We start from the raw sequence: 14,733 nt of genomic DNA on the forward strand, positions 1-14,733 counted from the left end.
GAGAGTACCCTTCCCCCAGGAGATCTGGCTTTAAAGAAACCCAAACCTCTTCCACCACGGTCTAAGTTAAATGCAATGAGTTAATCACACAGTTTTGCACAAGGGCTCCTGCACATACCCAGCACTGTTGAAGGGTGAGGGCCCTGTGCTGGCATCAGGGGACAGCAGGGAATGCCAGTGTAGTGCGGGTGCTGCATCCTGGAAGAGGGTAAAGCCCAACAGGCTGAGCCACAAGGGCTTGTCTCTAGGTCCATTTTAAAAGCTGTTTTTTCATTCAGGTTGACACCAAATTCAGGTCAACACCTAATTCAGGTCAGTGCAGCACTGTGCACTTGCCATGGCTTTGAGCTCACCCAGAGATGAGCAGCTCAGCTGAGCCAAGCCTGCTGCAGGGTGGGCAAGAGCCTCATGCACATTTCCAGCCTCTCCTAACCGGCCCTGGAGCTGCTGTGCTAATGATACCCCCAGAGTTTTTGGCTGTGCTGCACTTCCCTGTGGAGAGAAACCATGCCCACCTCCTATTGCTTACCACTTTGGGGGACCTATTTTTATCTCAGTAGTGTGATGTTGTGGAGCACCAGCAAGGATGCCAATGGGAAGAGGAGGAAAGCACACGCTGCATGCCAGCAGCCTGGTTACTGCACAAGTCTGCGAGCAGTACTGGTAGCACGTCCCCTCCTGAACAGATTGCTTTTTAAATTCGTGAGCAAATGAATTCTCCAATTTGTTGCCAAAGCTAGTGTCACCCAGTAACTGAGGGTACTTTAGCCTTTTCATCATTCTTCCTCCAACAGTGTTGGATGTGGAGAAACATTTAAACGCCTACTAGCCAGGAGGAGCCACATTAGTAGGACAGGGCTGTCTGTTGTGCTTCAAAAGCAGCAGCAAGCTGACAGTGTCTCACCCAAGACCATAGCTCTGTTTAAGCAAAGTAGATGCATAAGAAATTAAGTAGTTCTCTCTGCCCTGAGAAGTTCAGTCTAAAACATGGAAGATGAAAAAGCAGTACCTTATTTCAGGTAAGGGAATGGTAAGGGAGAGAGAGAGCAGATTTAGCAACATATCCAAGGAATTCTGCAGCATCAGTGGTAATGGATCCTTGCTCCACTATGCAAACCCCCTGCTTCTAGCTACAAGAGGGTCTTCCTTCCCTTGCCTCTGCTCACCAGCCTCCCTCCCTCCCCTCTCCCTGTGTACACACACACTTCCCAGGACAAAATCCAGAGAGCAGTATCCACTTGCACAGAGATGTTAGGAAACTCAGACCTGTTAGCAGTTACCACCCAGAGCTGATCCTGAACTGAACCAGCTCCACTGCCTTCTGCAAACCAAGCACTGCCTCCCGTGGCACACGGGAGCTCCACGCAGCTCTGCAGTCCCCCTGCCTGCACGCCTCTCCTGTTAGCTTTGAGGGCTCCTGTGCTGAGGTCTCTGGTGCACTGCCACTTCCCTGCAGCATGCTCTGCTCAGCATCTGAGGAGAGGCACAGCACGCTTAGAGGCAGCTTAACACAGAACTCAGAATAGTCAGCATGGCCAAGCACTTCCCACAATAGGAAGACAATGACATGAAGGTCAGATAAAGGAGGCAAGTACCAGTATACTGATACTTTGAGTCAGTATCTGGCTCAAAGAGCCCTCAGGGCTTTGAACCTTTTGCATGAAAGTGTATGTGAGAGCTGCATGCAACACTACAGGCTCCACCTCTGAGAAAGATTTATACTACAGAGCTGAGCAATTCCCTGCATCAACTGCCTGGCCATGAAAGCCATTACTGCCTTCAGAGTCAGTGGTCAGCAGCCAGTTGTGTCAGATCCAAGGGTATGGAAGATATCTAGCTAGCTCCCAGGTTATCTGTGGGTCTGGTCTGGTTGATGGTCACCATACAAATAATGACTTGTTTTGTCACCTGGTTTTAGTTTAGAAGAAAGTTCTCTCTTAGCAGCACCTGTAGTAGCATTTCTGTTAGGTCAGAGTGGGATTATGAACAATGCCTCAAGGGAGAAAGACTGGCTGCTGCAGCACAAAGCAGGAGAATCCAAGTGCTCATCTGACCTGAGAATAGAGCGTTATTCACAACATGCCCTTTTCTTTAATATATACTTTAATTTCCTGCTCATAAGTGCAGCACACTTTATTCAGTATACAGGGAAAGGAGATTAAATTTATTCCTGTGAGCAGAAGTCTTCTATTTTCTGCTGGCAGCAAAAGGATAAAATGTAGGATGGGCAGATACACAAAAACTCTGTCCAGGATTAGGTTTTTCCTCTTAAGAAATGCTGTGGGACAATCACAGCTATTCACTAACATACTTGGCTGTATGTGTGCACACGCAGGGAAGGAGGAGTGATAAAGCTCTGGAATACAAAGGTTTTGCATCAGCAGTATCCTAGTGCTACTACTTCAAGCCAAAGTGAAACATTTCTGTAGAATGACAAATCTATTTATTTAACATGGGGAAAAAAAAGACTTGAAGCTATCTGGTGTCTCTTTGAAATCTCTCAAATTCCATCAGATTAAACAAGATGAAGTGGTGGATTTCTCCATTTGCCAATGAAACTATAAAGCCAAATTCACCTTGGCCTGAGGAGCCTCAGCAGGAAAGAAACATCTGGGAAAGAAGGAGAGAGAGAGTTGGTTCAGGGAAAGCAGTATGACAATGCCGAGTTCACGTGGGGCACTTCAAATAGGTTTGCTCCCCTCATTTCTTTGCATGAGAGCCCCTCCAGCTTAAGAACAGGGGCTTCTTCTTTTTGTAAGATGCCATCACTTTCATGCAATCAGTCCTTATTCACTAGCATGTGCTACTTTTCTCTGGCAAAATTTATCCTCCAGACTTCTGAATACGATGCTAATTATATCTAGATCCATAGATGCACAAGTTCAGTTTACTGCATTTCCCAAACTATTCTGCCCATCAAAGCATGGGGCTGGTAGGCATTTTCACAAGCAGCTGCTTTTTGCTGATAGAAGTATCTGTTCAAAGATTATGATTGATTTCAGAGTCAAAGTTTTAAATTCAAGTCTTACACTTCTGGACCTTCCATTCTAATTTCCAGTAAGCTTTATTTAGGGGGGAGGCATGAGAAAGAGGAGGAAGTGGAGACTTTCTGCAGTAAGTCACCTGGACTTTTTTTCCTTCATCTTAAACTGCCCTGAAAAGCCTATTAGACAAAACCTCAATGCACTTGGGATGTTTTATACAAAGGCATGATATTCAGGACTCACCTCACTTAGACAAAGAAAACTCACCTTTCATCAGCAGTCCTATCCAGTCCATGAAAATCCTCACCCTTGAAACCAAAGAACCTTGGTTTCTTTGGGCTGGCACAGCAAACAGCCCAGCTGACAATGCTGTAAAGCATAAATGATCCATTTTCAGGGTTGCAAACCAAGGGGCCACCAGAACCATCCTGAAACCAAAAGATAGAGGACTCACAGGGGTCTCATTTGGCCTCTGCACTGCTGCAGCTAAAAGAGAGCTTTTGGAATCAGATGTGCCCAGAAAAGCCCTCCTGCAGGAACTGGGAACACAGCCACTGGTGCGACTCAGCCCCAGCCTGCAAAGAAGAGACTGATTTAAAGGCTTGCTTATCAGCATAAAGTGAAGACTGAGCACAGGCTGCAGACAAAATATGACTCAATAGTCCTCCTTAGTGTTACATATCATTTATTTGCCTGCCATTGGATTGCATTATTGAGCAGAACTCACATTTTAGCTTGACAATGCCTCAGTCAGAATTACTTTGCCTTCTATTTACTCAGCTGTCCTTACCTGCTTGCCTTGTGATTTTGGAGACATTAGTCAGTTCTTGAACACTGCTCTGAATACAAGATTTCTATAAAGACAATAGAAGTCATAGTTTATCTTGACAAAAGAGTGCCATGAAAAAGAGTTCCAAGCAAGCTCCAATGGGAAATGTTTCAATGGGATCATAAATGGGTCTTGGGAAGTGCAAGGGAAGAACATCTCTCCTCCACAGGTCTCATAGAAATTACCATTCAAAGAAAGTTTTCTAAACTCTGTGGTCCCACTTAAGCAACACTGCACACTGCTTATATCTCCCACACAGATCGACTGTGTTGACTCCTGTAAGTGCATCCACTCCAGGGACAGCACGTTATTGGAGCTCTTAACTGTCACCTGCTGTTCTCCCTTCTGTCCTTCCCAGTCCCTTTCCCTAAGTGATCCACAGACATATATATGCAAACACTTTCAAGAGTGCTCACCTTTAATTTTACTTCACCTGACAAGAGTCCTGGCCTCCCACGGAAACAAAGCCTGCACAAAACATCCTGGCAGTGATCCCTCCAGGGTAACTGAAGTAGCAATTTATCTCACATATTTCATTCTCAAGTACAGGTACTCATGTCTGCTGCAGCTCTAGCTTGGCTCCCATCTGGTTGGAAAATAAATTTGAGGTTAGGTCTGGGCAGAAGAATAACATAGTTCTGATGGAGATGTAAGTTCTGCTCATAAAGGGCAAACGCGCAAAATCAGAAGACCCACCTTCTTTGATGATGCCCATCCAGACACAGCATAGAGGGAAGAGAAGGATAATGTCTCTGTGCTGCTGGGCAGGCACACTGGCCTGACAGCAGTGTTGTACTCCAGAGAGATGTTGAGCTGCCTCAGGACAATAGCTCAACATTCCAAAGTGCGGATACACCACGATGTGACCAGGGCAGAGAAGTACATGCTGAAAGGGTATTTGTAAAGGAAGAGGGCAAAAATGACAAGTTATGGTCGAGCTCAAAATAGGTAATGAAGAGAAGTAAAAAAGGTGCAAGGACTTTGAAAAACAGATTCCCTACCTTGCCACTCAGTTGAGAAAATTGCTGGGATAGTTTATGTGGACCTCCTGAGGCTAAGGTGAAGGCTGACTACTTCACTGTGCAAATACAAGCCTCAAGGTTTTGCAGGAGACTAGTGTGAGTTACTTGAGCTTCTTTTCCTTTTGTCCCATTGGGAAGGAAGAGTCAGAAAGCTTTTTATAGACAGCTATATTGCTCGGCACCAAGGGAGTAAGATGCTGAGGACACTCAGTCGTCTCTGCTAGATTTTAAGACTTTTTACTGCTGGTAGTAAGAACCAGGTATAAAACATGCTTCCTTACGCTGCAAGTTAGTTGAATGAGACCAGAGTTAATGGATTTGCTTTCTCATTCTTCAGCCTGGGCTACATATCAGTCATTTTGCCTTGTTGTCAATGCTGTTTTATCTGTGCATATAAGTCTGTTTTGAGAAATATTGTAGGGTCAAATACACCAAAGTAAACATTTCTAATGGTACTGCTTGGGTTTTACCTGTTGTGTTGACCTTCTTAGGGCTCTATCATGGTCTCTTGCTGTCATAGTCCAGTGCAAGGGTTTATTGGATCTGTAGAATAAAAGCAAACATATTGGAACTACTTACAGTCAGTCATACAGATTCCTAATTCAGCAGTCATACATCCCTTCTGGGTCTTCTCTAATTAGTCACTTATTCCTAGGACTGCTGAGCGAGAGCTTCTCACCACGACAAGTGTGTTGCATCAGTTCTGGCTCTGATAGCAGATACTTCAATTAACTTTAATGGATCTCCTACAAGGAAGACCAAACTGTTCCCATCTCTAAAATCAGTGTTCATGGCGGAAGGGCAGAAGAAAGGCTTTTTTAGAGGACAAGAGGGTGTGAATATAGCTGTGCACCCAGTCTGGAGGAGCAGGGGGAGTTCACAGCATGGGGAGAAGAGGAGAATGTGCCTGGGAACATGCAGGTCACACTCACAGCTGCACACAGTGGGCGGCTGTCAGCAGCCATGTAGGGCTGATTACAGTCCCACTGCACTGGGAGCGTTTCCAAGGAGCTTCAGGGAGGTGTGCCATGGCCAACAGTGAGGACAGGCCTCCTCAGCCCCACTAACATGCTTGAACAGCCACTGGGAAGTAACTGGGGAAAAACCACAGGTGTCTGCCAGAGCCAGAAAACTAGCCATACTTCCACAGGCAAGTTTCCTCTTTTCCTAGATAACCTCATGCCGTGGATATACAGCAAGGCCAAAGATGCAGGAGAGAGAAAATCTGTCTGCTCTGTCTGGAAGTGGTGGGGGTAGGAAAAACAGATACATGAAAGCTTGAATCCTAAGGAGGTGAGCCCTTCAGGGAGCAAGTGAGGCTCAGGCACTGAAAGCATTTCTCTCCCATTCTCTGCTTTGTCTCTGCTCCCAATAGGAAGTGCATGCAACTGAAAAGGAGAGGATGTACCACAAGTATGGATAATGAGTGGTGGAGCACCTGCCTATCACTTTTCACACATGAAAGTTTACAAAAGGAGACTTGAGGTCAGAAAGCATCTACCTCACTTCATAAGCCTCTTATATGTGAGGAAAGCTCCTCAGACTAGATCAACCGAACAGAATTTAATTTCTTTACCTAAGGGGACATCCTTCAAAGGCAACATTGGTGCAGTTAATGCCAAATCTTTTCTTCCTGCCTCCTCTGCAAGAGAAGAAAATAAGAGTTAGCTCTGACTTGGGCCAACAGCTCTGGCTTGTCCCCCCAAAGTCTCCACTCTGGAAGGGAAAAGTTATTCATCTGCCTCAAGCAGCAGCTGGCACACACTCATGAAAGTAGAAAACAACAATAGCAGACTAGTCCCCAGGATCAAGACTCTTCTCTATAATGAGGTTTTCAAGGGAAATATCAGACTGACAGAATTAACAAGGCTGCTTGTTTCAGGTAGCAGAAGTCAGTCATTTCTCAGTGAAAATAAAAAAGAACATTTGATTCATCTCCCTTATTTAGCAAAGGGAGCTCTGCTACAAGTAGCTATTCTTTTTTAAAGTTACCTCAACAGAATGCAGCAGGATTAGCCTAAAAAGTAAGCTCAGGTATCTAAGAATAGCTGCAGATGATAAGGAAATTGTTAGACACAGCAAGCATCTCTCTACTAACCTGAATGAACCAAAGTGAGCTGGGCTCTAAACCCTCTGAAGCTGTTCTCCCCATCACTTTCAAAATGTACCAGCATGGTATTTCCTGAACTTGGCCCTGGCTTGGGAGCTGAGAATTCACAGAGATTAGCTGTGGGAGTGAACAAGAATCCATACTTTTAGGATGTCATCCTGTAAGGGCTTGTGGCTTTAGCTAATCTAGGCTTCTAAAAAAACAAACCATAAAGACTTGATGACTTTCTAATGAGAATAAGAACTTTTGATCTAACTTTTGCCCGCAAAGCAATGATAATCAGTGATATCAGTAAGCAAGAGCAAGCAATAGTAGCCAGAATTAATCTACTGTAGTTACATTACATGAACATGAAAGTAATCCTAATTTCCTCATAGTGGAATTACAAGTAATCTTCAACAGACAATTTGAATGCCCTCCATTGCATAAATCAAAACTCCAAACCACCAAACCATACCTGAGAATTGTGTCTGCCACCACTGAGGGCTGCAAGCAAAGTCTCTCTTGAATGGTCTGTGTACAAGTTGAAGACCTAGAGAGCAGCTCCTAGAGTTTTCTTCCTGTTGAGAGCATTCAGTTTACATAACAGCTGGAAGGCCCATAATTGCAGCTGGATAGGAAGCTTGAACTTTACTCCAGATGAGCTTTCCTGTAAGAATCTGAATTTTTTATGGCAAAGCTGTTCTGGAAAGCATCGAGTGGAACTCTCCAGGATGCTGAAAGCTCTGCCCTGAAAGATTCCAGACCCAAATTTGTCAGCCTTCTTCCTCCTGCTTAAATACTCTTTTCCAATGGAAACCAGATTTCTTTTCATGAACTGCAGTGTTAATACTTATGCAGCATTTGGTAAACACATGCAACTAAATTACCACCACAAAATAGATGGGGAAAAAATAGAAGCATTTGCCAAAGATCACTTGTCAATGACAAACCCTGAACAACTCAAGCCTTTTACCCAGATTCCTTAGTGCAAAGAAAAGAGTGCCAGCCCCTGACCACTCTACTGTCTTTTGGTTGACATAGAGGTCTGTAAAGAAGTAGCTAGAATTCAATCAAATATCTTCCCTTCTGAGCACCAGATTGCTTTTCACTTTAAGAACAAATATCAAGCTCTGCAAAAGTGAGCATGGTGTCTGGAAGCTGTTTTTTTGAAAACGACAGGCTGTTACAACCTGGGTTTTTTTTCATCCAGGTAGGGATAACATGTGGAAACATAGAAATTTAAAAAAAAAAAAGGGAAAGTTAAAAACATTTCTTTCACTAAAGTTAAAGATTTTTATATTGATGAAACTGAAGCAGATTTAAAGTGAGAAATTAAAAAATATTTGCTTCTGAAAGTGTGGGAAAGAGATGCCTCAGGTTAGCAATTTTTCATTAATGAATTTCCAACAGTACTAGTTCAAGGTATTAAGAATTCACATCCATTTCAGTAGAATTAAACATGCACTAACAACTGTTCTTTCACTCTGCCTTACTTTGAACATTTGTCTTTTACAACAACACTTAGAGCCAAGTTGCTCTTGCTCTCTCCTTTGGAAGAGTGATGAAGAGCACAGGCCAGATCCAGCAGCACACACTTGTGCACTCCACTGTCTCTGCAGCAGAACATGAACCATGGTCTTCTATTCAGCCCTGCAACAGCAGCGAGACTTTGGACCAGGATGTGGGATCTCCTGTGCCAATGGCATGTTTGGCCATCATGATGGGCAAGACAGATGGGCCTCAAAGGTACTGCAGAAGCCCTTTCAGTGGTACCAAATACCATGTTACCAGAGAGAGCATATTTTGCTGATAAAACATGCCTGTTTCCACAGGATTTCTAATTTAAGTCTGAAACAATTAGTGCTCACACAGCTGGTTTTCTTCTTCATCACCATAAATAGTAACTGCATCATAAATCCAGCCTGGGCTAAGCCCCGTGGCAAAGTCTTCAAACTCCAGCTGCAAAGTGGACAAACAAGAGGGAATCGTCAAGATTGAAACAAACTTCTGAACCTCTGGAGAAAAGCTAGATTTTGGGAATTCTAGGAAGAATTTGGGCATGACTTCCCTTGGTGATCGTGTCACGTTTTGCATCAGAAGAGTCTATAGGGAATATTGGCCTGACTGCTCCTTCCTGTGCGGGGCTACTGACAGGTCTGCAGAGGATGAAGGTGGCCTAAACTTTGTCTTAAGGCATTTCAGCTGTCATCTTTACTGCAGCACTCAATGCCTTGTACTTCTGAAAGGACTGTGCCCCATATGGATTGCCCTTTCAAGAGCTTTTCCTTCAAGCATGGGAAGTGGGTGATTTTTCATTTGTTTTGTTTTTCATCCAGACTGCAAGTTCTCACACCAGTAGAGCAGCAGCAAACCAAGCAACAGGTCTGCATGTCCTCAGGTTTAACACTGTGTCATGGTTTAACCACAGTTGGCGTCTAAGAACCATGGAGTCACGTGCTCACATCCCCATCCCTTCTGACTCCTGGTGGGATAAGGAAGAGAATTGCTAATAATAAAGATAAAACCTGTAGGCTTGAGTTAAGAACAGTTTAACAGTTGAAATAAAATTTAATAATAATAATAATAATAATATCAATAACAATTGCAATGAAATGGGAGACAGCAAAAAGAGACAGAGAGGAATAAAACCCCAGACAGACAAGAGTTGCACAACGCAATTGCTCACCACCCACTGACCAATGCCCAGCCCATTTCCCAGCACTGCTCTGTGGCTCCCAGCCAACACCCCCCCAGTTTATACACCGGGCTCAACATTCTATGATATGGAATATCCCTTTGGTCAGTTCACATCAGCTGTCCTGGCCACGCTCCCTGACACCTTCTTGTGCGTATCCTCACTGGCAGAGCATGTCCTTGACAGGGTAAGCACTACTTTAGCAACAACTAAGACATCAGTGTGTTATCAACACTATTCACATACTAAACCCAAAACACAGCACCAACTGCTGGAAGGAAATTAACTCTATCCTAGACAAAACCAGGACAAAACCAGGACACACCGTTTTCTACCCCTTAGCCAAGGCAACAGGGGAGGAGAGATGTTTCTGCTTTAAACAGTGTAGGTGGCAACAGGACTCATCCTAAGCTTGGTGGGATGCTTGCTGCACACAAGATGCAGCAGGCAATAACAAATAAGAGAGGTGCTGGTAGTAGGAGTGAGGACTATTATCAGACAGCCCATGCACACACAACGAGAAGCAGACACTTTGGTATGGACTAAGGAGTAGCTTGTGGGGGAGGTTGACACTGCCTTGAGAAAAGAGCTGACTCTCTTGTTTGCAACATGCTCTCTGCCTTCCCTTTGTCCTCAAATCTGTGCTGGACTTCAAGATAAAGCTATCCTGGGATGAGGCCGGTGCCTATAGATTTCAAGCCCTTACAACAGTCACAGCCCCTTCACACAGGAGTTCAGAGGTGATGTCTAATTGACAAAATATGCCCTGCAAAGAATCAGTGACCTGGAAACTTTACAATTTGCAGTCTCGTGCGTCACAGATGTTTCTGGCAGGATTTTATTGAATTGCTCCCCTGAACAGTTCTCAGTGCAGAGGTTTAAGAGCAGTTTCTCTTTTTATTACCTTTACGACATACTCTGCTGGACCTTCAATGAGCCAGTGGCACTTCATGTCCCTGGGATACAAGCCAGGCTAATTAGCAGTATCAATCTTCCCCTCTTCCACTAACACTGCGACACTGCCACAGCCGGAGCCTGCAGTACTCAGATGGGAAAGGAGACAATTTAACACATGGGATTAGACAGTACTTTCAATAAACACAAATCAACAACTTGATTTTTAAAGAAACCAGGCACACTTAGGGTAGTTGTTATTTTAAAGGGGTCAGGAAGGAGAGGAAAGGAGTTTCTAACAGCATCAGCAAGATCACTTGCTTCAGAGTCCTTATGGATGGCCATGAAGGTGAGCCCACAGCCACAGCCAGCATTGCTCCCACCAGAAAAAAATATAACCGTGGCCTGGTCTGACTCTGCCAGCGGAGGGGCTGGGAAGGCATCCCTGCAGGATTTACCTGAGGAAGACAAGTAGTTGTAAGGGTGGACTGAACATACATTTATTCAGGCAGATCTCAGAGTGGTTCACTAGGCTAGATCCCATCAAGAAGGTCTCCTCTCAGACCAAGTGGAGGAACTATTTGACTTTCATTACCTCTAAAATATTTAGAGGCAGTACAAAGAAATTGAGGCAATTGGACTTCATCCAAAACAACCACATGAACAACAAAATATTCCCAGTGGATGAATTGCATGACTAAGGATCAACATTATTGCCAACACATCACCATTACTAAGTTAAAGTGCAGAGGCAGTGAGTATTTGCAGGAAACATTTATTATTTTTTCAGAGGGACAATGGGCCACATTTCTTTGTCTCATCTGCATGGTTACCCAGTTAACTGTGTGCTTGTTATACCATATAACATAATTTCAAGCTAAGAACCAGCCCATGAGTTGTGTCTTCAACACATTACTGGCTACACTAACACATCAGAAGTCCACCTGGACACACGCCAGCTAAGCAAGGCTAAGCACACAGTTTCTTCTGCTACCCAAGGTCTGTAGGAGTAAAACGGGTATATTGGAGACAAGGCAGAGGGGGCATAGAATTATGCACAGTTGAAAGATGTTTTCGAGACACCCATCACACTGCACTAGGAGCCAGCACAAATATGAACATGACCCTCAGTCCTACCTGCCCTGCTCCATTTGGGTGTTTTCTCTAGTTCTTTAAATTCACGGTGGAAAATACAAATTGCTTTCAAAGGTCAGCTGGATTTGCTGCTCTTCATGACAATGAATGACAAGAAATTATACCCAATAACCCTCGCACCTCCAAGGCACCCAGACTTACTGATTAGTTCTCTTCCATTCAAATAGAGAGATGCATGGTCAGGGTCACATCCAAGTTGGTATCTACATCTAATTTAGTGAAGCACATCAAGATGATTTTGTCCTCTGGTACTGTTATATTCCAGGAACACAGGCTAGAAGCAAGCAATAGTAAAGGCATGTTTCTGCGTGGCTGAGCTTTGCCCTTGTCAGTCCCACCATGAGCTGGGAGTCTCACCAGAAGCTGAAAACCGATGTCACCAGCTCCATCTGTTAAATTTTATGATCTTCCCTCTCAGCATAAGCCATCAGGGGAGAGAGTTACCAACAGCAGAGGACTGCCATGAATTTGATCAGCATCAGGTGGGGATTGATGTTTCCTTACAGCAGCAATAGTTTTGTGCCATGTGACTGATGCACCACCAGCCCAGTCCATCCAGTTCCCCTGCCTCCTGCAGGAGTTGAAAGCTTCTTTGTGTGAGCTGAGATTGATATGGGCAGACCAAAGGAAAAAGGATACAACAGATCACAACAGTGCTTGTACAGGATCTGTATTACAAATAGACTTTTTGTCTTACTACCTTCCCCCACAGCGTTATCCTGCCCAGCAAGCACAGCTGGAGATTTGCATTGCAGGGAACACACAGCTGCTGTTCATCCAGACACTACTGAGAGTGGTGCCTGGTCTGGCAGTGGTTGGGGCTTCCAAGCCCAGGGAAACACTTTGGTGGGTGCCATGAGGAAAATTCAGTGTTTGGCTACTACAGCCAAACTCCAGTTACCTGTTGTGAGGGACATTATGCTCCAGAGCCTGGGGGTACAGAATGAGACGATTTCCTCCAAAGAGCAGGATGCCTTGGGAACTGCACTCTGCTGGTGCAGGGAGAGGGCTTGGCACAGCAGCTAGAGAGAGAAAAGGGTTATTGCAGTACAGGCACAACTGATTAAGCCACAGGCTACAGTACTGCAGTTGTTTCAAACACAAAGTGCTTGACATGCAGCTGAGAGATGCCTCAGATGAGAACACACGATTTCCATCCCAAAGTCCTACTTAAAAATCCCCAAACTTCCATTTGTCCCACTGACACCGTGGGCTTGGATTTGTCCAGCCTGCTAAGAGCTGACATGGCTAGTCCAAGCTCATTTTTAATGAAACACCACTTTTATGTCGGCCTCCCCTTCGTCTCCTCTGGGCATTTGGTCTGTGTGAATCCCGGCAGCTCTGCTTTGCAAGGGGTAATGCACCCACTTTGCAGCCACATGGCTTCTGCTCCTTGCAGTTGCTGCACCCAATTAAGAGACACCTTCTTGTCTGCAGACGGTCCCCCTTTGAAAGCATAATCATTAAGGATCCCTAGCAAAGCCATAACAGGTTGGGTATTAGTTAGTAGCAACACCTCAACTTTGATGGCTATGACAGAATAACACTATCTCTTTAATAACTTGTATTAGCCCTGTAATTACCTGCACAGAAAAATACAAGTGGCCAGTGGGGAGTCACTAGACCTGTGCCTAGCTATAAAAGGCACTTCCAATAAGCCCAGAAAACTGCGGCACTTAATTCCATACCCCTCTTCCCTTTCATGTTCAAAGTTGTATTTGATGAGGAGATAACCCCTGATCAATCCTGCACGCCGTTTCAGGAGCACAACAGCAGTTCAGATTTCAAGCTGGAAAGCATTCAAAGCAGACTTTTAATAGAGCAAGGCTGGTATGCAACACTCAAGGGACACCTCACTGAGCTGGAAGGGCTGCATTCAGCCAGAAAAAGGGCAGCTTGAGTAGCCTTCTGCTTCTCCTTCAGGGGATGCAGGGGTCAGACTTGCTATTATAACACGGTTTCTGAAGGGGGACTTATATGTTTAAACCTTTTGTTTTGCCATCCCAAATTAAAAGATAATACACCTTGCTGCTGATGCAGTGTCTTGAAACCAAACAGAAGTGCTGTGGGTGGAGAGGAGGGAGGCAGCAATAGCACGACAATTTGGATTCCTATGGTGCTAAACAGGTAGGAGTGGAAAAATACCCTCCCAGTACTCACACCTGCCCTGTGTCATGTGCTGGGCAATGAAGTCACAAACAGCCACCTGTGAGAAGATGCCTGATGAGCTCTGGGCCATGGTGCTTCTCATGAGGGTATCCAATCCTGTAGCACAACTGACCCCCCAGGACACCACACCGGTCAGAGTTCAAGTGGCACCAGACCTCAGACACACAAAGGGGCCTCCAGAGTCACCCTGTCCAAACTTCGCGGGGGAGGAATGGTGACATTTATTCCTCCAAACTCCTCTATTGTAGCCCATTGCCCAGTGGGACTGTCTGAGCAAGGGTATTAGAAGGCTTGAGTGTGTGTAAGAGGAAGTGGTCACAGCACCAAGCCTGGCGGAGTTCAAGACGCGTTTGGACAATACTCTCAGGCGCACGGTCTGACTCCTGGGCATGGTCCTGTGCAGGGCTGAGTTGGACTCAATGATCCCTGTGGGTCCCTTTCAGCCTAGCTTATTCTGTGATTCTGTGACCTCAGGTGGGAGGTGGGAACTGCCTTCTTTACAACCTCCTGGTAGCATTGCCCACGCCAGGTTCCCTTGCCCATGCCTGAAGTCCCACCACTGAAGGTCACCCCCGGTTTCAGTAGAGGTGGTGGTGCTTGTGTGCAGAGGTGGAGGTCCTGCTGTTAGCAATGCCCAGGGCAGGTCTAGGCAAGGGGCCAATCATGCTTCAGTCTCCTGCTCACATCCATACTCCCACCTGTAAAAGACTGCTCCTGCCTTCCTTATCCTGAAGCTCCTTGTAAAGTCCTTACTCAAAGAAGTGCTGACAGCACTTTCAGTGCTGTTGCTTCCCTTTCTCCTCAGGAGAGAAGAAGGTTTGTGGGTGGACAGGAACAGCCTGCTGCCCAGCAGGAGCCAGGGCAGACAAGCTGTTACCTTGCACACCATCAGC

At 45.3% G+C, this 14,733-nt stretch overlaps 1 protein-coding gene across 1 annotated transcript; it reads right to left on the reverse strand.

Annotated features, from left to right (window-relative positions):
• Positions 1-1,276: 1,276 nt before the first annotated feature.
• Positions 1,277-14,231, reverse strand: OVCH1 (ovochymase 1). Its single transcript, XM_064656671.1, is given in 18 exon segments — positions 1,277-1,473; positions 3,252-3,306; positions 3,308-3,412; positions 4,247-4,381; positions 4,489-4,639; positions 4,641-4,680; positions 5,293-5,378; positions 5,768-5,832; positions 5,835-5,950; positions 6,412-6,477; positions 6,934-7,062; positions 8,796-8,886; positions 10,527-10,657; positions 10,834-10,974; positions 11,813-11,875; positions 11,878-11,945; positions 12,573-12,693; positions 13,838-14,231. Coding segments are annotated over 18 exon segments (2,154 nt in total).
• Between the last annotated feature and the right edge of the window lie 502 nt (positions 14,232-14,733).

Source organism: Pseudopipra pipra, chromosome 5 (assembly GCF_036250125.1).
Source record: "Pseudopipra pipra isolate bDixPip1 chromosome 5, bDixPip1.hap1, whole genome shotgun sequence".
NCBI classification, from domain to species: Eukaryota; Metazoa; Chordata; class Aves; order Passeriformes; family Pipridae; genus Pseudopipra; species Pseudopipra pipra.